General features: G+C 47.8%; 1 protein-coding gene across 5 annotated transcripts in view; it reads right to left on the minus strand.

The window, feature by feature from the left end:
- The window catches only part of tweek (transmembrane protein KIAA1109 homolog tweek), a 703,556-nt gene that overhangs the window by 356,657 nt on the left and 322,650 nt on the right, over positions 1-24,249 (minus strand). For all 5 annotated transcript variants that reach the window (XM_075687924.1, XM_075687922.1, XM_075687923.1 and 2 more), the window contains exons 27-29: positions 8,216-8,472; positions 147-327; positions 33-80 (exon numbers count right to left, since the gene is read on the minus strand). In XM_075687924.1, the coding sequence (XP_075544039.1) occupies positions 33-80; positions 147-327; positions 8,216-8,472 (486 nt within the window). The remainder of the gene's footprint in view (positions 1-32; positions 81-146; positions 328-8,215; positions 8,473-24,249) is intronic.

A 24,249-nucleotide genomic window follows, 5' to 3' on the forward strand; every position in this document is an offset into this window, starting at 1 on the left:
AAAAAAAAAAAGAAGTCTATAGGCAACCTTACCTGAAGTGCTCGAGCAAGAGGTGTCAGCTTTCCGTAAAGTTGTTTTCCCTGGAAAAGGAAATCAATTGAACAGTTGCTGCATTCTTTTGGTCCTCAGTCTTATTAAGCACTGACCCTAGGTGGCAGATGTCCCCCCTGTGCATCCATCGCCTCCGCCATGAGCCAGGCAAGCACTGCACAAAGACGCTGCTGTTCTGTCTGCTGAGCTTTGCGCAAAGCCACCAGGAGCCGGTCACATGGCTTGAGCCAGGCATTTATGGATGGGGTCATTGTGCTCAGAAGATGCCAGTCCAACCTGTTGGGTTTCAACACCACATATATGCACTGAAAGCAACTTTCTTAACTTTGAAGTCCCTAAAATATCGCCAATTGTTCTATCATTGTTTAAAATGTCGCCGGTTACTAAATAAAGAAAGAGTTGTCACTAAACAGACCAAAAGTCGTAAAATCTAGTGACATAATGAATGTAATGGCAACACTGACAAACTGTCTATAGTGCACTGCTACAGCCACAGTTGAGAGGCAAGTGCTGCAGCTACAATGGCCATCACAGCTTCACTTTCTGCGTGTTTCATGTTGTATCTTTCCTTCACTAGTAGACTGGGTGCGAGTACAAAGGCATCACTGTCTGGAGTTTGCTCTCTAGATAGTGTGACATTTACTCAAGTCACCTGCAGTGTCCAGCATTTTGTTGGAGCATTAGCATTTACAATAAAAAGAGGGCAAGTTCTGGCCATGTGGTGACAGTGGTGCAGGTGCCTGAATGGCACTGCCCTCCTCCATTTGCCTCCAGCCTGTATTTTGTTAAATAGTCACATGCTTCTCCGAGTTGTGGTATGGTGATGATATGGTTGGGTATTTGGTGGAAAGTGGACTTGGAACAGCTGAAAGCAAAACTCAAGGGGCTCATTTTGGGCCATGTGGAGTGCTGAGTAACATTTGACCATGTTTAAAGGGCCCCTCACCAGGCCACATAGCAAATTTCAGTTATACACTAGAAGTTATTACGTGTCCTCTAGCAGGCACTCTGCTGGAAAAAAATTTTCAAATTGGTTCATTAATAGTTGAGATAGAAACAATTCCTAGAGAGACACTCTCTCCACTTGCCCCGTCTAGCCTTCACAAGCGAAATTCCTTCCCTGCGTTCTTCCATACTGGAGCTCAAGGATTGCGTACGTCACGGGCCCCGCCTTCATATTTTTTTTTTCTCCTCGCTTTTTTTGAGGTGCGGCACACTTCCGCTGACGGCATCAAATGCGAGCTGTTGGGACTGTCTTGTTTCGCACAGTGCATGATTTTGCACTCTGTGCACAAGGAGACCTGACAAGTGGTATAAGTCAGTGCTACACAAATACTGAGGCAGACACAAGCGGATCAGAGAGCATGATCGCGGGCTGGAACACGGTAGAAAATGACACAATTTTGGTGTCTGCGTGCGTGACTGCATGATGTGGGAACAAGCAGATGAAACAGAAGTACGGCTCTCTTGCTGCCATGCGAACTAAAACATTAAACATGCAGACATTCGGTTTGTGTGTTTAATTACTTTTCTAAAGATTAATTCGTCGATTGAACCAACAGATCATACAAATAACAGATGTTGCCTCTGTAATGAAGAATAATTCTTGAAGTCGCGTGTCACTATGAGCGACACCACAGGGCAAACACATGTATGCAGGCGCACTAGCACATACCGTATTTATTCGAATCTAACATGCACTTTTTTCCTCCGATAAAACGAGTCCAAAAATTGCATGCGCATTAGAATCGAGTATGACACTAAATCTGCATTACCATATCCCCATCAGCATTTCAAAATGACCACCTCATACAGGCTTCGAGCCTAGCTGCCATAGGTTTCTCCATGTGCTGCAGTAAATGCGCATTGGCAACGCTTCCTTTGGCTTAGGTTAGTGCACCGTCCGTCTTCCCATTTTCTGCGTTTGCTCTATCAGCATGGAAGTGCGGACTGCAATGACATATAGAGTTCATCACAATGCTGCAATTAAAGGAAAGCAATCACGTGTGCAGGGACGGATGGAAATCGGATCGCATCACAGGCGTTCGGAGTTCCCAAAACTTGTGTGTGGGACTGGCACAAACAGGAGCAGCATTCCACACCGGTGGCTGCTATGTACCGCGTGGTCGCGCGGCCCCTATCTTGAAAGTGGTCTGCAGCAGAGACAAGAGTCTACGCACCTAGGTGCACCGCACTGTGTTCTCATCGCTTAGTTCTCATCGAAACGAGAGGCCGCACAAAAGTGAATTCCCTCGCTCCTGCTACCACACTTCGTCACTACAGTGTTTAAAATGTTTCTGCGGTCATTGGGTGAGATGTACTCATGCTTGTTTGCGCGTGACACCATGCTTGTTAATTTAGTTAGTAATCAAATGTTCAACAGTTTATACGGCCGATAAAACTACTATCCTTACTTTTCGTGTAGCTGTATACTAATTTGCTGTCATAATCGAGGCTTTGCATTCCGCGCGAAACTGTGACTTTTTTTATTTATCGCAACTTTAGTGCATTGGGTGTAAATCTTTGTTTTTTCCAAATGAGAGAAAGTTGTATTTCTGTATGAAAGAATGAGGTGTGCGGCACTGTAAAGGACTTTTCTTTCTTTGGGTCACGGCAAACGGGTGTGTGTTACAATCTAGGGCAGTTCTTTCTTTCCTTTTTTTTTTGTCACGAAAAACGGGTGCACATTACAATCAAGGGTGCATTAGAATCAAGTAAATATGGTATATGTCACCCTCTGGCTTGAAGCAAGCACGGCGCCTGTGAGGAGAACGGCAAATGGCATTCGGTTTGAAATTTCAGCTCTTTTCGTGGTGCTTAGCAGTGTAATACTTAGCAGACACAATCGTTAGCGTGCATTGTATTTACATATTTACATATTTATTTATTTATTTATTTATATACCTCAAGATACCCGTGTTGTGGGGTTTTACATGAGGAATGGTTAACCATACATAAAAATTCAATAACAGGAAAGAAACACTAAATACAAGAATACAAAATAACTATGAATAACAAATATAAACAAGTAGTAAATACAACACATTTAACAGTAAAATAAATAAATGTAGAAATGTATAATATTTACCAAATTAAAAAAAAATGCTAGTTTATTGATGTATACGTATAAGGATTTCAATGCAGTGTCTTATTTATTTATTTTCTATTTATTTATAGAATACTATCAATCCCCCATGGGGATTATTACAGGGGCGAGCAACAATTCACATCAATGAACCCTACTAAAACATTCTATAAAAAAATAAAGCACATAATGACTGGAGACTATACAAGAATAGCAGTAGTACATTCATACATAATAATACACACAACGAAGCTAATGTACATCAACCAGCAGGGAAACTAGAGAAAAAAAAATACAGAGTAGAAAGCATCATTCAAATACAAAATGCACAGAACAAAAAGTGTAGGCAAGTGCTTTCCTATCACAAACTGAATCAGGATGGATCACATGGCGAAAGCAATTTAATTACTTATATTGACAACTTTTAGGCTAATACAGCATGCTCAATTAATTCCATAAATTTGGCTAGTGTTGGCTGCTGCTTCGCGACTATATCCAGTGTATTAACTTCACGAATTGACCGTGGGAAGAAAGAATAGCGAAACGTATTATTAATAAACAGATATTCTACAAGTTCCCATGCATGCCTTCTTCTGGTCGGTCTAGTATCATAAAATTTCAAGTAAGAGTCAGGGTTTATACGGAATAATCTATGCAATAGTTGGTATATAAATTTGAGGCGAAAAAGATTTGCATGACTTTCAAGGGTAGCTAGACGAGCATGCTGTAAATGAGCAGTGGGTGAGTCAAGGCGTCCGTATCTGTTAAAGATAAAATGCACCACTTTCCGCTGCATCCTTTCCAAAATTGCGATATTGTTCGCAGTGTGAGGGAACCATACAGTATTGGCATATTCTAAGACTGGGCGCACAAAAGTGACGCATGCGAGAAGCTTTGTTTCGTGTGTAGAATATGACAGGGCCCGTTTAATGAAGAACTGTTTGTTTAAAGCTTTATTTGACAGTTGACACACTGTCATTGTCCAGCTGAGATTAGATGATACTGTGAGACCTAGGTTATTTATACTGGTTTACACTTCGAAATGGCACATTGTTAAAATGGTATGGAAAATCAAGCTTAGATGTTTTATTTGTAATGGATATGAACACGGTTTTATCAATGTTTATTGTCATTTGCCAATCTGCACACCACTGAGCTATTTTATTTAAGGCGTTATTTGATTTCACCTGGTCATCGTGGTGTCGTACTTCATTATAGAGCATGCAGTCATCAGCAAAGAGCCTGAGTTTCACGCCAGCATAGTTAGTTATGTCATTTATAAATATTAAAAACAAAACTGGAGCTAATACGGATCCCTGGGGAATGCCTGATAACACTGGAGCAAGGTCAGAAGAGTGAGCTCCGTACTGTACAAATTGGTAGCGGTCTGTTAAGTAATTATTAATCCATTGGTAAATTGGGCCATCACCTAATATTTAATTAAGTTTAAGGAGTTGTTTAGTGTGCGAGACGTGGTCAAAAGCCTTAGAGAAATCCAGAAAAATGGCGTCAGTTTGAATGCACTTATTAATGCCGAGGGCCAGGTCATGCAGTGTTTCGACAAGCTGTGTAACAGTGGATAATCCAGAACTAAAGCCATGCTGATTCATGTGCAGGATATTGTTTGACTCAATAAAACTTACTAAAAATTTTAATACAATGTGTTCTAGACTTTTGCTGCAAGTGCAAGTGCAAGTGATAGAAATAGGCCGGTAATTAGAATGAGAGGCTGCATTACCTGATTTGAGTATAAGAGTAATTTTAGCAATTTTCCATTCAGCAGGAAGGCAAGCATCTTTCAAAGATTTGGAATATATGAGATAAAGATATTTGCTGACTGGCTCCGTGTACCGTTTCAGAAAGCTGTTGGGAATTGAGTCTGGACTGCTACTTTTCTTTTCATTGATACCTAATAGGAGCGAAAGGATACCTGCCTCCAATAAAGTAGGCGTGCCTAGCAATCGATTATCCTGATTGTAAAAGGAAGGATTTATTTTCGCAGTACCATTATCAGCTGTAAAAACCGAATAAAAATAGTCATTAAAATCATGAGCTCTAGCCTCATATAGAACATCTGGCGAAGCTGGATTAGTCAGCTTTGCATTCTTATACTGACAGAATATGTGAGGCATGTTCTTAATAGACTCATGCAATGCAACCTGGAGAGAGAGAGCAATGCATAACGCTGTTTAATAATGTCAGCCAGAACCGCTTTAAATTTATGAGGGTCGGTATTGTTTACAGCATCTACAGGTAACTTGTTCCAATCTTTTGTCATTTGGACAAAAAATTAATCATATGCGCAGTAGTATGGGCATGTGAGGGATGAATGGCTTTTTGGTGACTTATGCTAAGTGATAGTCGATGAGCCGGAGTGAGAACGGCAGGGTTAATCAACGAGTGATAAAATTTGTGAAAAGTTGTGGTCTCTCGCTATACTCACGGCACACACGCTCTATGCCCGGTAAGTTTACGATGCCCGGTAAGTTTACGAATGATGGTGTAATCGCAGCAACCATATTTGTTTGCCACTGAAGTTTCATTAGTTCCGTATCTTCTGTTGAAGTGTGCATAAAGTAGTGTAAAACTTCTAACCTAAATTGATAACTTAATACCGCATATAAAAGGCGGTAATATTTATTGACATCAAAGAGCAGTATGGCAGAGAAGGGAACACGGCGGGCGGGAAGATCACAAAAGTGCGACCGTAGTCAGCTGCAGTTGCGCGCAGCACGTGTGCATTGGCGGCTGCCATGTTGCAGTGTACTGTAGCCATGTCAAGGCGAGGCGTGCGTGATTTTTAGTGAATTAACTATGTGTTTTTAAGGAACCCAAGGCGTTGGCATCTGCGCAATCTTATTCCTGCAGTAGTATATTTGAATATGGGCGTTGTGTGACTTCAAAACAATGGAAGGCAACTGTTTTTACCCTTTTGCTTCGTGGCTTTGTGGATCTATCTGCGTGCATCGATGTGATGTGTTTTCCCCGGCGCCGATTCTACCATTTGGAGGTAATTATTGTACTTATTTATGCTTCTATAGTATAGTATAAAGTTGTTTCTTTTTTTTTATCCCAAAGGTGGATGCACTTCAGTACAGTGTCATTGGGCCGACTGTTGTGCGCATAGCAGCAATGACATGCCTGTTTCCGACAATGCTGCACAAGATTTCTGTCTAGAGTTGTTCCTTATCTGCCTACAGTTTTGATGTAACACACAGAACATCTTAGGTTAATTTTTTGTGCTGTCTAATTGTTCTGTCGTATCAGGTGACGTCATTTTTCATTATGATAAACGTGTCGAACTGAGCATATTGCACTTTGTCCTAAATTTAGTTTGGAAATTATAGGGCCATATTATTCCAATTTAGAAACAAATATTGCCAGCTTAAACATTTAGTGGTAGAACTAGCACCCCTGCTTTTAAGTGTTTCTATATGTGTGCATGTTTCTGCCCAAGTATTTTTAACCTCCTCAAAAGGACGTTCTCTGGTCGAAGTGGTGGAGTAAAAGCTCTGGCAATCAAGAGTGCTGACCTGATGAATATCTCAAAAGAGAAATCTGTAAAAATATTTGATGTGCTAAAGATGCTTCTAGCAATTGTGCCTGTTTTTCGTTCTGTAACTGGTGCATCGCAACCTTTTCATTCACATCAATAGACCTATTAGACTAATATGCCGATATACCTATTAGACTAATACACAAATAGACCTATCAGACTAATAGGCCAATACACCAATAGAGCTATTAGACTAATACACTAATAGACATAATAGACTGTATTAGTGTCAATAACCTCATAGGCTATTAGTTTTTGTATTAGAACTTTTGCTAGAATTCAAGAAAAAGTGGATAAATTGGCATACAATGACCTAACTAAAACACTATGCCTTTACAGGAAACAGCATAAAAGACAAGACAGACGACTGGACACACACACAAAGCACAACAGAGTTTATCATCGAGTGAGTCAAGAGCAACATTTTAAACCAATGTGCATGCATTGATGGTTCAATTTTCTTTTTACAACTGGCCATGGCAGTCACTGAGGACGAATCAAAGTGTGCATAGTGAGTGCAACTTTGAAGCCATTTTTATCAGAACAAGGCAACCATTGAATAAAACTGGAAGCTGTCAAAACTCCAACACAAGCACACGTGGTAAAAGACCACAAAAAAGAATGAAATGCATATCTGGGGAATAAAATGTATAAGAAAGCAGTTGTGTTACCAAAACCAGTGATCAGTAATCTTCTACACCTTGATGACTTCCCTGTTTATTGAGTAACTAACTTTGTGTTCATGTTGCTGTTTTTCTGATGAATTCTGGCTTTATTGAAGGGCCTCCTCCTGTGGTGTAACTTCAAAACACGAAACGAGACCGAAGGGCCCTCTGTCTCACTCTTCTGCACTACGAAGTTATATCATGGAATACCAACTAGCCCAATTTCTAACACTGTTAGGCTTTCTACTAATAAAAATGACCCGAAGATTCAATTGACTCTGACACAATCCATTTTAGATAACTGACATGACAAATGTCAAAGAAAAAAAAAAGAACTAGCACTAGCACTTGTGTCCTCACCGTACACACGTGCATTGGCTTGAACTGTTGCTTGTGACCATTTAAAAACTAATCACTTGGAGTCGGATTTTCGGGCCATTCATAGTGCAGAAACATGACAGTGTCCCATAAAAGTGTAGAAACGTGACAGAGCCACATGACAGTGCCTCAGCAGCACTGTCATGTAGCCCGATTTTTCTCTGTTCTATATATCTGTTACTGTTTCTAATAAAAAGCTCCAGATGTGTTTGGAATATGTCTTTTCACCTTCCTTGTTATTTGTGTTGTGCTGTCCTGCTTTTCATATTAATTTTTTTTAAAGTGCATTTCAGATGCAGATCTAGTGGTGCAGCGTGTAAGCCAACCATTCTGATTGCACTGCAAGCTGTCTCACTGAGTTTACATGCCACAGGTAACTGAGAGCAGCCCTTATGACGAGCAGAAGTAAAGCTTTCAGTAGTAAGCCGAGCAGAAGCTCTATAACTTTTGTTTTATGAGGCCAAACACTGCCTTGTGTACCTGGTGAAGTCGGTGCGGTGTGCATTGGTGGTGCGTGGAGGGGCGGCAAAGTTGAACCAGACCGTCTTGATCTCAAGTAGGAGCAAAGCATCACAGGATGGCTCTCCTTCAGAGTACAGGGCCTCGAGGTTGGTGCTGTGTGGCCCACCATGGCCCACCAGCTTCAAGCTCGCTCCTTCCACGCCACACTCGGTCATGATGAAGCCCATCTTGTCATCCACCTTCTCCCAGTCAGGGCATTCAAACGTGAAGCACACCTGAAGAGCAAAGGCTCTCTTTAGAAAATGAGACGAACATTGACAACTCAAGACCACTGTAAGAACACTGCTGGCTGAAAGCAGTGACAGCATACATGCTGTGAAGACCTTCTTGTGCTGAGGGTGAGGTTTAGGAAGGGCGGATAATTTTTTTATCATCATCATCAGCAGCAGCCTGATTACGCCCACTGCAGGGCAAAGGCCTCTCCCATACTTCTCCAACTACCCCGGTCATGTACTAATTGTGGCCATGTTGTCCCTGCAAACTTCTTAATCTCATCCGCCCACCTAACTTTCTGCCGCCCTCTGCTACTTTTCCCTTCCCTTGGAATCCACTCTGTAACCCTTAATGACCATCAGTTATCTTCCCTCCTCATTACATGTCCAGCCCATGCCCATTTCTTTTTCTTGATTTCAACTAAGATATCAGAAACTCGCGTTTGTTCCCTCACCCAATCAGCTCTTTTCTTATCCCTTAACGTTACACCTATCATTCTTCTTTCCATAGCTCGTTGCGTCGTCCTCAATTTTCTATTTTTAAGGGTTCTACTTAACTTTTTTTATGGGTGAGGACAAAGGTGGAAGGAGGGCGGTCAAATTTTTCAATGTGAGCGTGAAGTGAGGACGGTACCTGCGGCACTAGAGTGAGGGAGGAAAACCAAAAATAAGGGCATTTGCCCACCTCTGCCAACTGCTACAGCTTTGAATATGAAACCTTACAAGCCACAGGACCGTGTCAGTTGTTGTGCAAATACTGATACACTGTAAGAAGCACAGTGGTGCCCAAGCTAATGAAGGACAGGCTTGCCCAAGACAGGCGTGCCCATGCTAATGAAGGACCTTTGGCGATGCCCGACAAACAGCTGATCACAGGCAGCACAGGAAGCCAAATTGCCCTATCAAGGGTGAATACTGTCACGTGGTCGTGACGTCAAAGAACACAGTAGCAATACTGTTAAACACAAAACTAACTTTTATTGGGCGAACCTGTGCCCACAAAAGAGACTACACTTATAGCACAACAATAGCGGCGAACGCGGTCGGCGATCGTCGAAAGTCTGATCAGCGGGTCAAGTGCGTCGGCTTTTATAGAGCAGTCGTCGAATGTTCCAGACTAATCGTTCGGACCCGCGTGCCTTCCACGAAGTTCTACACCCAGGTGATGAAATCAGATAACATAAGGTTCGGCGATAACAGACAGCGGATAGAAGCATCGATAACTTTCCAGAAACTTCGGATACATGCAGGCGCGTCCCACGCTGTGCGATTTGTGGGGATGCGTGACTCTCACGCCTCCCCTGAGATCTAGTTTTCCCGCATGGCTCGTCTCCTGCAGGGCGGCTTCGCCCCCCGCGTGGCCTGGCGCCCGCGGCGGTCGGGTGGTACAAGCGCGGTGCGAGAGATGGCGCGAGCGTCGCGCCGCTGCGGGGTTACTCGGGCGTCGGGAGACAAGGCGCTCAGGTTGTTGGGTTCGAGACAGGAAGCGGGACGATCGTGCCGCACGTGCAGCGACCCTCTTGCCCGGTCGGCGCGCGGCGGGGACGTCTCCCGCGTGCGCGCCGACCCATGCTTCTGCGAGACCGCCTCGCGTGGCCGCCCTCGAACGCGCCACGATTCGCGTGACCATACACGCGAACGACCAGGCCTTGGGATCCAGCGTGGGGCGAACATATTCGCTCGCTTCCGGTCGCGGTGAGTCAGACTTCTAGATTTGTCGCGCGCCCATCGGCATGTGTTGTGAATAGCAACTCGGCTAGCAGGCACTGATCTATGAAAGGTGCAATAAATGCCCTTGTGATTGTTTGCATACTGTGTACTGTCGTTCCTTTGTCCCAAGAGTACGGGTGTGAGAGGAACCCACATCTGGCTGCCCAACGTGGGACTCTTGGGGCATCGGACGATAGTTTTAACAGTTTGCTTCGTTCGAGACCTTTGTTTGAACCGAAGCGTAGGCCTAGCGTGAATTTTGATCGCTAGCGTCGGCGGCGTGCTTTCTTGAGCGAGGTGATGGTGGCTGTAGTGTGTTTGAACATGTCAACATGCTAAGCCTTTTCGCAAGTGTTTTTTCTTAATGGCATTCGTCGGTACGAGAGCCACGTGGTATGCATCCTGGGAGAGCGAGGCTGAGCGCCCGCAGAGCAGTGGCAAGCCTGAAGCGAGTGAGTACGGAAGCCTCGTGGGTGATCCGAATTTCTTAGGTAAATAGCTTCTTCTATCTCTTTGACTCGGATGAAGTCGCGGCTCTGGGAGCCGGGTGGCCGCGGGCCACGGGTGCCACTACGGGCTGACTGGTATTGCGGCCTGGCACCGGGCGCTCCGACACCGTCTGGGACGGTGGGCGCCGTCAACTCGGATGCTTTGTGCACCGAGCGGAGTAGGACCACCTCACAGAGCTAACGTCTCCTCGCGGCTGCCTGTTTTGCGCCCATTTTGGGTGTTGTTTTTGGATGCCGGTTGTTGTCAGGGTAGCGACGCTTTAGGCCTAAGGCTTTACGAAGCTGCCTGTCGCACGTGGAGGGACACAACCTGGTGGACCGTGGCGTTGAGGTGTTGCAATTCGCTTCCCTCATTCTATTTAGCCTCGCACGAACTGAAATTACTCGTTCGACTCAAGAAAGCGAGCTTCGTTCACGTGAACTTAGCATCTGAGTAGCTGCCCGATCTTTTTCTAGCCGAGTTGAACATCGTACCACGTGGGCGATGCGCATGCATAATTCCTCTCCCTTGCACTACTTTAGTGTTTGCCGAGTGTGTTGAGTTTACGCAGCGTGATTGGAGTCACCCCTGGTTTGCCGTCACCTGCACATCGTCTGCTGCTGCCCCGGACTACGATCGAGCCGCCCCGGGCGATGGTGATGCTGTGGCCAGTTCGGCGCGGCGACTTCGGCGGCCTCCTGCATCCAGCTCACAACCCTCGGTGGCGGACAAAAGAGCCGGCGGTCACCGACAGCTACGGCGGCTCTTCCCAGCAGGGCGCGGCGGCGCGAGCGACGCTTGTTCGTACCGACTACTGCGTCGTCGTCTCCGGAGTCCTGGCCTGGCATCGTGCCGTCGAGTCTGCAAAGCTGCCGCTGTGACCGGCGGACGCCAGCGGTGCACCCAAGGACAATGTCGGCTCGCATGTTATGGACAGCGTGCGGACATTTCTTCGGCGCGACCACTGTTTAATGTTCTACCTTGTTTGCGAAGCACAGTTTGATGTTAGACCGTGTCACATGTCTCGCCGGAATATGTAGTGATTTAAGGTTGGGGGGATGTGGGGATGCGTGACTCTCACGCCTCCCCTGAGATCTAGTTTTCCCGCATGGCTCGTCTCCTGCAGGGCGGCTTCGCCCCCCGCGTGGCCTGGCGCCCGCGGCGGTCGGGTGGTACAAGCGCGGTGCGAGAGATGGCGCGAGCGTCGCGCCGCTGCGGGGTTACTCGGGCGTCGGGAGACAAGGCGCTCAGGTTGTTGGGTTCGAGACAGGAAGCGGGACGATCGTGCCGCACGTGCAGCGACCCTCTTGCCCGGTCGGCGCGCGGCGGGGACGTCTCCCGCGTGCGCGCCGACCCATGCTTCTGCGAGACCGCCTCGCGTGGCCGCCCTCGAACGCGCCACGATTCGCGTGACCATACACGCGAACGACCAGGCCTTGGGATCCAGCGTGGGGCGAACATATTCGCTCGCTTCCGGTCGCGGTGAGTCAGACTTCTAGATTTGTCGCGCGCCCATCGGCATGTGTTGTGAATAGCAACTCGGCTAGCAGGCACTGATCTATGAAAGGTGCAATAAATGCCCTTGTGATTGTTTGCATACTGTGTACTGTCGTTCCTTTGTCCCAAGAGTACGGGTGTGAGAGGAACCCACAGATTACATTTGTTAGGCGGCGAAATGTGGTTGCCCAATACAGATAAGTACACGTGTCAATACCCCCGCTTTTAAAAAGCATCGTCCCGATGCTATAAATATAAGAGAGCGAAACACAAAAGGACACTTATTAAACATAAGTAACAAAACAACGAAAAGAAAGAAAGTCCAAAGGTCAGTTACGCGAAGCCACAAAGTTCATTAACGCTGGTAGTACGGCTTGAGTCGCACAACGTGGACTATTTCAGGTCGTGAGCGGCACCGTTGTGATAGCGAAATGCCGTCTGACACAACCTCATAGTCCAGTGCGCCAATACGTCGGATGACCTTGTACGGTCCGAAATAGTGACGCAAAAGCTTCTCGCTCAGTCCTCGTCGGCGTATAGGGATCCAAACCCAAACACGGTCACCGGGTTGGTACTCGACGAAGCGTCGTCGGAGGTTGTAGTGTCGGCTGTCGGTCCTCTGCTGGTTCTTTATTCGCAGGCGGGCGAGCTGTCGAGCTTCTTCGGCGCGTTGGAGATAGGTAGCGACGTCAAGGTTCTCCTCGTCAGTGACGTGCGGCAGCATGGCGTCGAGCTTCGTCGTCGGGCTCCTGCCATAAACCAGCTTGAACGGCGTGATCTGTGTTGTTTCTTGCACCGCCGTGTTGTAAGCGAATGTTACGTACGGCAGGATGGCATCCCAGGCCTTGTGTTCGACGTCGACGTACATCGCTAGCATGTCGGCGAGGGTCTTATTCAGCCGCTCCATAAGACCATTCGTCTGCGGATGGTAGGCTGTTGTCCTCCTGTGCCTTGTCTGACTGTATTTCAGGATGGCTTGGGTGAGCTCCGCTGTAAAGGCCGTTCCTCTGTCAGTAATGAGGAGTTCTGGGACGCCATGTCGCAGCAGGATGTTTTCAACAAAGAATTTCGCCACTTCGGCTGCGCTGCCTTTCGGCAGTGCTTTAGTTTCAGCGAAGCGGGTGAGGTAGTCCGTCGCCACGACAATCCACTTATTTCCGGTTGTTGACGTCGGAAAGGGTCCCAGCAAGTCCATCCCGATCTGCTGGAATGGTCGGCAAGGAGGCTCGATAGGATGTAGTAATCCGGCTGGCCTTGTCGGCGGTGTGTTGCGTCGCTGACAATCTCGGCATGTTCTGACATAACGGGCGACGTCGGCGGTCAGGCGCGGCCAATAATACTTTTCTTGTATCCTCGATAGTGTCCGGGAAAATCCGAGGTGTCCAGCAGTCGGATCGTCATGTAGGGCGTGCAATACTTCTGGACGAAGTCCTGACGGGACAACAAGAAGGTAGTTGGCGCGGACTGGTGAGAAGTTTTTCTTCACGAGTAGATTGTTTTGAAGCGTGAAGGAAGATAATCCATGCTTAAATGCCCTCGGGACAACGTCGGTGTGCCCTTCCAAATATTCGACGAGGCCTTTTAGCTCCGGGTCTGCCCGTTGCTGTTCAGCGAAGCCTTCCGCAGTTATCATTCCAAGGAAGGCGTCGTCATTCTCGTCGTCTTGCGGCGGCGGGTCAATGGGGGCGCGTGATAAGCAATCGGCATCGGAGTGTTTTCGTCCGGACTTGTAGGTTACAGTGATGTCGTATTCTTGTAGTCTTGGGCTCCACCGCGCCAGTCGTCCTGAAGGATCCTTTATATTCGCTAGCCAACACAACGCGTGATGGTCACTGACGACTTTGAATGGCCTGCCATAAAGATAAGGGCGAAATTTAGCAGTAGCCCAAACGGTGGCGAGGCATTCCTTTTCGGTCGTAGAATAGTTGCCTTCCGCTTTTGACAGCGACCGGCTAGCGTAAGGTATCACTTGTTCGACTCCGTTTCTCCTCTGGACTAGAACAGCACCGAGGCCTAGGCTACTGGCGTCAGTATGGATTTCAGTATCGGCGTACTCGTCGAAGTGCGCAATTACCGGCGGCGACTGCATGCGTCGTTTGAGTTCTTCAAATGCGTCGGCCTGCGGCGTTTCCCACTTGAACTCAACATCACATTTAGTTAGACGTGTCAACGGATCGGTGATGCGTGAAAAGTCCTTGACAAAGCGCCTGTACTAGGCACACATGCAAAGGAATCTACGCACTGCCTTCTTGTTGATGGGTTGCGGGAACTGTGCGATGGCAGCTGTCTTGTGCGGGTCTGGACGGACACCAGATTTGCTGATTACGTGGCCTAGGAACAGAAGCTCATCGTAAGCGAAGCGGCATTTTTCCGGCTTCAGAGTAAGCCCTGACGACTTGATGGCCTCTAGTACTGTCGCAAGCCGCTTGAGGTGATCGTCGAAATTTTCAGCGAAGACGACGACGTCATCCAAGTAAACGAGACAGGTCTGCCACTTCAGTCCTGTTAACACCATGTCCATGACGCGCTGGAACGTTGCAGGCGCCGAGCACAGTCCGAATGGCATAACCTTGAACTCGTAGAGGCCGTCTGGGGTGATGAAGGCCGTCTTTTCGCGATCTCTTTTGTCGACTTCTATTTACCAATAGCCAGACTTGAAGTCCATCGACGAGAAGTATTTAGCGTTGCAGAGCCGATCCAATGCGTCGTCTATCCGTGGGAGGGGGTATACATCCTTCTTCGTGATCTTGTTCAGACGACGATAATCAACGCAGAAACGTAGGGTTCCGTCCTTTTTCTTTACCAGGACAACAGGGGATGCCCACGGGCTTTTCGACGGCTGGATGATGTCGTTGCGCAGCATTTCGTCGACTTGTTCTCTTATAGCTGCACATTCTCGCGGCAAAACTCGGTAAGGGCTCTGGTGGATTGGTCGAGCGCACTCCTCAGTGATTATGCGATGCTCGGCGACTGGTGTTTGTCGAATCCTCGATGACGTTGAAAAGCAGCCTTTGTATCGTCGGAGCAGACTTCTGAGCTGCTGTTGCTTAATCACAGGGAGACTTGGATTAATGTCGTAGTCTGGTTCGGGAACCATCGTCGTCGGGGTAGATGCGGCGGAATCCGAGAGGACAAACGCATTACTGGTTTCCAGAATTTCCTCGACGTATGCGATCGTCGTGCCCTTGTTGATGTGCTTGAACTCCTGGCTGAAGTTTGTCAGCAACACTTCAGTTTTCCCTCCATGCAGTCAAGTGATCCCTCTTGCGACGCAAATTTCACGGTCTAGCAGTAGATGTTGGTTGCCTTCGATGACGCCTTCTACGTCAGCGGGTGTTTCGGTGCCGACCGAAATAACAATGCTGGAGTGAGGCGGGATGCTCACTTGGTCTTCGAGCACACTCAAGGCGTGGTGAATACGAGGGCTCTCCGGCAGTATCGTTTTATCTTCCGACAGCGTTATTGACTTCGACTTCAGGTCGATGATTGCGCCGTGTTGGTTCAGGAAGTCCATACCGAGAATGACGTCTCGTGAACACTGTTGGAGGATAACGAAGGTAGCAGGGTGAGTCCTGTCATGAATGGTTATTCTTGCCGTGCAGATTCCAGTCGGTGTGATGAGGTGTCCTCCAGCGGTTCGAATTTGAGGGCCTTCCCATGCAGTTTTAACTTTCTTCAACTGCGCGGCGATGGGTCCACTCATGACGGAGTAATCGGCTCCTGTGTCCACTAAAGTGGTGACTGCGTGGCCGTCGAGAAGCACGTCGAGGTCGGTGGTTCTTTGTCTGGCGTTGTAGTTAGGTCTCAGCGTCGGATCACGGCTGCGTCGTGTTGAACTGAAGCTGGAACGTCGCGTCGTCAGGTCGTCTTTCGTCGTCGTATTCTTTGCTTCAAGACTTTGTCGGGACGGCGGCATGTCGTTATGTCGTCGAGGTAGTTTCTTCGGTGTCTTCGTCGGCGGCGGAGGATTTTCGTCAGTTCGACGAACAGCAACCGCACCTCCATCGGTTGCTGCTTTTAGTTTTCCGGATACGGGCTCGCTGACCGGCCCCAGGCTGGGCCAGTGTATGGTTAGCGCAGCGGCAACAGGTAGCGACCTGGTGATGGCGAACGCGACGGTCGGCGGCTGAGGCTGCGGCGATTCAGGGGCGACTCCGAGTTGTTGTTGGAGCTGCTCACGTACGGCGTCGGCAATCGATGCCACTTGAGGCTGTGATGATGGGAACAGCTTCTGTAGCTCCTCTCGCACGACAGCTCGGATAGTCTTGCGTAGGTCGTCGGTGGCCAGTGATTGAGCTCCGGCGTAGTTTGTAGAGTTCGTGCGTCGGTCGAATTGCCGGTTTCGCATCTCGAGTGTCTTCTCGATGCTGGTGGCCTCGCGAAGAAACTCGTCGACGGTTTTCGATGGGCTTTGTACCATTCCGAGAAAAAGTTCCTCCTTCACGCCACGCATGAGTAGGCGGACTTTCTTCTCCTCGGGCATTTCAGGGTCGGCGTGGCGGAAGATACGGCTCATTTACTCTGTGAAGATCGCGGTTGTCTCATTAGGTAGCTGCACCCGGGTTTCTAATAGCGCTTGGGCTCCTTCTCGGCGCACGACGCTTGTGAATGTCTGCAGGAAGCCGCTACGGAAAAGTTCCCAGGTCGTTAAGGTGGCTTCTCGGTTCTCGAACCACGTCCTGGCTGCGTCTTCCAATGCGAAGAAGACATCTCGCAGTTTGTCTTCGCTGTTCCAGTTGTTAAACGCAGCGACTCTCTCATACGTCTCAAGCCAGCTTTCCGGGTCCTCGAAAGTTGAACCGCGGAACGTCGGAGGCTCCCTGGGCTGCTGCAGCACGACGGGGGACGCTGGGGCTGCCATTGGGGTGGACTTGGTGGCGATCTTCCTAGTCGTCTCAGGAAAAAGTCCGTGCTCCGGGGGCAGTCCTTGGAGCCTGCGGCTACCTCGCTGGTTCTTGGCGACGTTGGTGTCTTCCGCGTGAGGACTTGGGTCACGGCGTTGTGGGGGCGTCTGGTACATGAACGCAAAGCACCTCCACCAGATGTCACGTGGTCGTGACGTCAAAGAACACAGTAGCAATACTGTTAAGCACAAAACTAACTTTTATTGGGTGAACCTGTGCCCACGAAAGAGGCTACACTTATAGCACAACGATAGCGGCGAACACGGTCGGCGATCGTTGAAAGTCTGATCAGTGGGTCAAGCGCGTCGGCTTTTATAGAGCAGTCGTCGAAAGTTCCAGACTAATCGTTCGGACCCGCGTGCCTTCCACAAAGTTCTACACCATTCGCGTCAGGTGATGAAATCAGATAACATAAGGTTCGGCGACAACAGACAGCGGATAGAAGCACCGATAACTTTCGAGAAACTTCGGATACATGTAGGCGCATCCCATGCTGTGCGATTACATTTGTTAGGCGAAACGTGGTTGCCCGATACACATAAGTACACGTGTCACTACTACACAGAATAGGCACTGCTAGGACATCGCTGTGAGAAGAAACTTCCCTCTACTATGGTGTGTATGTTTATGGTGACCAAAGGGCATGACAGCAAGAGCACAGGAGCTATCTCCTTGAGCATTTGCCTCCAATGAGTGCAGCCCAGCACAGTATGACCACATGCCGCTCTTTGGCTTGATATTTAGAAGGTGTGCAGTGTATGCAATTGAAGCTAATCGTTTTGACATAGTTGCCTGTTTGGTTGGGTTGATTATGACTTTCAAGTGGCTCCAACCAAAAAGTGAATTTATTTTTCTGATGTTTCAAAAACAACTCAGCTCCTTCTTCAGGGGGGGATGACTATGGAGATGTCGAGGCGCAACTTTTAAGGTTTTATGTCTGGCAGGGGAGCGGGGCGGGGGCATGGAGGTGGAGGAGGGAGGGGGGGTGTTGAATTCTTCTTGGCTACTTGAGGGTTGTAGGCCGGGCACAGTTCAGGATAGTTCTGGGGGGCTTGGGGGTGGCAGGGTGAATTCTTCTTGGCTACATGAGGGTGGTAGGCCGGGCACGGTCCGGGTTGGTTCTGGCAGGGAGGGGGTGAAGGAGGGGATGTTGAATTTAACTTGGCTACTTGAGGGTGGTAGGCCGGGTGCAGTCCGGGATTGTGAATATAACCTGATGGTTGGTTTTCATTGGAAGGGGTAAGACTGTCGTTTTTATTGGTTCGGCTCGCTTGTAAGAATTTCAGTTTCTTCAAATGGTCTGTGTCTTCTGAGTTTTCGGCTAGGGGGTTTCGCTGTGTGGAGAGCATTTTGTCATCATTCTTGTGTTGCTGAGGTGGGGATGGGGGAGGGTGGATCCCTCATGGCTACACAAGGGTGGTGGGCTAGGCGCGGTTCGAGATGGTTACCGTATTTACTCGCATAATGATCGCACTTTTTTGTAAAAAAAAATTGATGCTAATTCAGGGGTGCGATCATTACGCGAGTTAAATTTCCCGCAACAAAAAAATTTTTTTTTCATTTTGCGTTTGCTGTGGCATGATAACAGGTCAACAAATAAGCGGCTGCCGCTGTATGTAGTGCCGGACACCGAAACAAAAAATGGCGGCCGGCGGAGCAAGCCGAATGCGCCAACGTGATTTTTTTTCTTCTCATGAGTACATTATGTGCATTGAAACAGGTTCTTCTGTATCAGCAATGAATAATATCATTAATATCGGCAAGTTTGCGGCAATAACGCAGCCATGTCTACTTTGAGGGGACAGAAACAGATGGGCGCGCTTAGCTGCCAGTGACATAGAAACACATGGCGGGCATGCTGCGGAAACTGCAGCATTTGTCTTCACTACTATCCTAATACGGCATGTTTCCGCTAAGGGTGGGCGAATATCTTAGCTGTGTTACAAGCGTCGGCGTATGAATAGGGTACACTTCTAACGTATCAGTGTAAACGTGACTGCTATCGTTGCCGCTCGCGGTTTGTGGCGTGCCCACGAGTGCAGACAAGAAGAATCGAAAGGCGCCTTTTTTGTTGTTGTTGTTGACCACAACCATTATAAAGCCTACACATAATAAAGGCAAGTGTGGTTGTTGTTTCTTTGTCATGGAAGTGCGGAAAGTGATGAAAGGAATGAAATCAGGCATCTGCTTAAGAATGTTTGGTGCGTGCAGACTACTTGGTTTGTCTTGAAGAGTCGTTCGCGTAGCATTCGACGGATGGTAAGCGCGATCATTATTAGCTAGACTTGGCACACGACATATCGCTGCGGCAAGTTTGGGGTGCGATCATTACATGGGAAATAAAAAAAATCGAATTTTGATGAAAAAATTCAGGGGTGCGATCATTTCGCGAGTGTGATCATTATGCGAGTAAATACGGTATTTCTTTTTGTTGGTTGTGCTTAAACTATGAATATAAACTGACGACAGGTTTTCTTTGGAACGCTTTAAGCTGTTTCTGGTGTTTTGTATATACCACAACTCCAACAAAAGGCGTTTTTGTTGGTCTCGGTTGTCAGAATTTCGGTTTTTTCCAAGGGGTTGTCTACGAAATCAAATCTTGAAACTGTCAGGCAGCATACATTGGCAAAATGAAAAACTTGACCGAAAGAATGAAGCAACACAAGAACTATGTCAGAACGTTTTCCAGACAAGGAAACCTCCTAGTCAAACACTCAGAAGATATGGGCCATAAAATGGCCTTTGAAGATTCAAAATTGCCATAGTGCCCTCTTTGTGCACTATGATGTACCAGGTTTGTCTGGTGATCGAGAGGCCGAGTGAGAAGGATGAAGCAACAACACAAGCAGCAGCAGGCTGAGTGCAAGTCGACTGATCCCGGAGTCGTCAGCAAGCACCGGGCACGAGCTGAACAAAAGTGGCAAAAGGCACGAGCTAGGCATGCCCAAGAGACCCCCGAAAAATGTGCCAGGTGGCTTGCGACAATGAGGGTGCGTCAGACAAAGCGGCGTAGCTTAGAAACTTTGAAACAGCACCCATACACTTGCACTTAACGCCCATTCATGAAGTGAAACGTGAGTGTAATTTTTAAGGCAAAGCTTGCTTTGGCTCTTCCTTTGACTTTCCCCCTGCTGGTGCTGCTGCTGCCACTGTCTGGCACACCACATTAGAGGGTGGGGTTCAAAGTGTGTGTATACATGACAGGACCACGGCAGAGAGGAAAGGCAACACGAGAAGCTCGTTGGGACCTTTGCACCATATTGAATGTGTGCAATTACCTCTGGAGCTCCCTGGGCATTGCCACATTAGTCTCTTGACAACTGTAATTATCCGTGACCCCCTGTAAAAGTATTGCAGAAATTGCAGTGCTTACTTTTCTACTTACAGGCAAGTCCAGAAGGAAGCTAGATAGAATGGTAGAGAGGAGGCAGAGATTGGGTAGAACCGACGCAGTCATGAAACAAGTGAATAACAGCCTTGCCACTCTTCGCTCGCTGTTCCCCTCCAGGGGGGAGGGCGGGGAGGGGGGGTAGAGGGGGATAGGGAAGAAGTGATGTGAGAGTGCAATAGAACGCTACTACTATAGATGCGACAGAAGTTGTGGACTAATGGAATAAATTTAAGTTTAAGGCACGGTATGGTACGTTTTTGCTATTTCTAAAACATAAACACCATGCAAACTTATGAAGCGAACAACTTACACAAGCCGTGCGGAAGCAGAGCCACATTACAGTACACAGTAGGGTCCAGACAACCCTACAGAATGGGTCACACGCTAAATCAACACTTCTGTGCCCACCGGGGTAGCTTTGCGGCTATGGCATTGCTCGAGGCCACGGGTTTGATCATGAGTGCTGCAGCCGCATTTTGACAGGGGCAAAATAAAAAACACTTGTACACTTAGACTTAGGGATACATTAAAGAAAACCACGGTGTCAAAATTAATCCAGAGTCCGCCACTACGGCGCGCCTCATAATGCGATTGTGGTTGTGGCATGTACAGCCCCATCATTCAATTAATGTTTAATACTTCTGCCACGATGTGATGTGCCATGTGAGGCAATGAATATGCTCAAACCTCTCAGAGCTAAGAAGCATGGCACACAAAAATACCTCAAGCAAACACCTCCTCCTGTGTGTTCTGTGTACTACACAGACAAACAGCAGTGGTGCACACAAGGTAATGTTTAACATCAACTCACCAATCTCGTGTTACACTAACCGTTGAAGAAATTGAACATTTGCCGTTAATGTCACCACTAATTATCGTCAATTAAAGCAAGCAGCACAGAAAGCGTCGCTTACATCGATTCCCACAGTGTGTGAGATCCGTATAGGTTTTGCTTAGAGCTCACTTGGACTCAGAATCACCGCAATTCTACTCTGTCCGGCTCACTAGGATTCAAACTCACCAGATTTAAATTTAGCTGGGCTCATTTGGACTGAGACTCGCCAAAATTCTAATCAGCAGTGTTCTCTTGGACACAGACTCACGAAACTACAACTCAGCTGAGCTCACTTGGACTCAGACTCACCAGAAGTAAAATCAGTCAGGCTCACTCGGATTCAGACTCACGAAAATACTAATCAGCCAGGTTCACTTAGACTCAGCCTGACGAAAATTCTACTCAGCCAGGCTCTCTCGGACTCACCAGAATTATACTCAGCCAGGTTCCCTCGACTCACTCAACCACACCCTGAAAGGTCTGTTTGTCCCACAGACCTCCAGAACTCGGACATCATCTTGCATTGAACATATTGTTATGGGAAGGAAGGGAAGAAGCGTACATCTATTTACAGATGGCTTTTAATGGTGGAGCCAACATGCGTAGTGCAGTGAAAAAAACCTAAACTCTTTTTTGTCATCTACAAGGCCACTATCAACGTAGTCTTCCCACATTACAGACTGTGACATTAGCCCCGTCGGAAAAAGCACTTAATTGTTCCGGCTCATGGGTCCAAGAAAGGTACGGTTTGAGATGGCTGACATGGATGGTGTCAAAGAGAGGTGAAGGCACAGTGGCATCCAGTAGAGACACCTCATATGTGACAGGGGTCACCTGGCGGAGGATGCGGTAAGGGCCGTAGTATCGCGAAAAGAGTTTCTTCGAAAGACTAACAAGCGGAGTTGGAGACCAAAATAGCACAAGGGCACCTAGTTTGTACTCCACGTTATGATGGCACTGGTCGTAATGGCACTTCCGGCGTGTCTGTGAAGCAGAAAGATGAATGCGAGCAATATGCGGCTATGACATCCCGAGCATACTCTGTCGGCGAGTTGAGTGTGGTTGAAAGGACAGTCTTGAAAGGCCAATCAGCTCACAGCCGAAGAGGAGATAGAAGGGTGAGTAGCCAGCTGGGTCATGGCGTGAAGAATTGTAAGCAAATGTGATAAATGGTAGAGTAGTGTCCCAGTCGCGATGATCAGATGAAACACCCTGCTAGCGTGTCAGTTAATGTGCGGTTCAGGCGTTCAATCAGACCATTAATTTGAGGATGGTAACTGGTAGTAAGCTTGTGTTTAGCAGCACATGATTGAAGTAAATCATCGATGACTTTGGCAAGAAAGTATCTTTCACGATCAGTGAGTAGTTGACGAGGTGCACCGTGGTGTAAGATAACGTTGTGAAGCAAAAAGTCAGCAACATCTGTAGTGCAACTGGTTGGTAGGGCTCTAGTAACGGCATAGCAGGTTGTATCGACGGCAATCCACCTATTTCTGTCATTTGATATACGGAATGGTCCAAGAAGATAAACACCAACATGAAAGAAAGGGTCGGTCAGCATATCCAAAAGTGCCAGCAGACAAGCAGGATGCACAGCTGGTCTTTTCCGGCGTTGACACGACTCACATGCGGCAGCATAGCGCCGGATAGAGCCGTTGAGATGGGGCCAGAAAAACCGTCGCCAAATTCAGTCATAGGTTCGAGTAACGCCAAAGTGTCCAGCGGTGAGAACGTTGCGCAGTAGCTGGAGTACTGGAGTACAGTCTGTTGAAGATGAGATGGAATGACTGATGAGATGGAATGACTGATGAGATGGAATGGTTAGGAGCACGACCCGTCGGGGTGCATGTGGCAGCGATACAAAGTGTCATTCTGTAGCACGAACATGTGAAGGAATGGGTCAGCTGGATCAGAGAGCAGGCATTCCATAAGCTGCCGCAACTATTTATTGCGTCATTGTCCAACACCAATGTCTTTCAAGGCAGAGAGCGAAAGAATGCAGATCAGTGCGACATCCACTAAACCAGCCGTTGTATCGACGGGATGACAAGACAGGCAGTCGGCGTCCTGATGTAGATGACTCGACTTGTAGACCACAGTGTATGTGTATTCCTGCAGCTGTAGGGCCCAGCGACCGAGGCGTCCGGTGGGATCCTTGGGGGAAGAAAGGCAACAAAGGGCATGGTGATCGGTTGTACTGTAAATGGTCGGCCATATATGTAGGGTCGGAACTTGCCCACCGCCCGAATGAGGGCAAGACAATCGTGCTCGGTAATTGAGTAGTTTCATTCGGCTGGAGAGAGGAGGCAGCTGGCGTAGGTGATAGCGTGGTTGTGCCCACATTGGCGTTGAGCTGAAATTGCGCTGGTGCCGTAGCCACTAGCATCAGTGCGAATATCTGTCAAAGCGGAGGCGTCAAAATGGGCAAGAACAGGAAGCGTGGTGAGTAGTGTGATGAGCTACAAAAAAGCAGACGCTTGTTCAGAGCCCCTGGCAGAAAGAAACGTCTTTCTTGAGGTCAGTCAGGGGACAGGCAACATGGGCGAAATTTTCCACTAACCTGCAGAAGTAAGAGCAAAGGCCAATAAAGCTTTGAAAATCTTTGGTACAGGTTGTAAGGGGAAATTCTGCAAAGCACGAGCTTTAGCGGCGTTGGGGCAAATGCCTGACAAATCGACGAGATGTCTGAGCATGGCTATTTGGCAGTGACCGAAGTGGCACTTGGTCAAGCTGAGCTGCAAGCCAGTGGGGCAAAAAACAGAAAGAACAGATGAAAGTCTTTGAAGGTGGGTTGCAAAAGTTGAAGAAAATACGATGATGCCATCCAAGTAGCACAAACAGATGGACCATTTCAAGCACACAAGGGCATGTCCATCATCCGTCAAAGGTCACCGGGGCATTGCACAAGCCAAAAGGCATTACTCTGAACCGACATAGGCTGTCTCGTGTGACGA

This window comes from Dermacentor variabilis, chromosome 4 (genome assembly GCF_050947875.1).
Source record: "Dermacentor variabilis isolate Ectoservices chromosome 4, ASM5094787v1, whole genome shotgun sequence".
NCBI lineage: Eukaryota > Metazoa > Arthropoda > Arachnida > Ixodida > Ixodidae > Dermacentor > Dermacentor variabilis.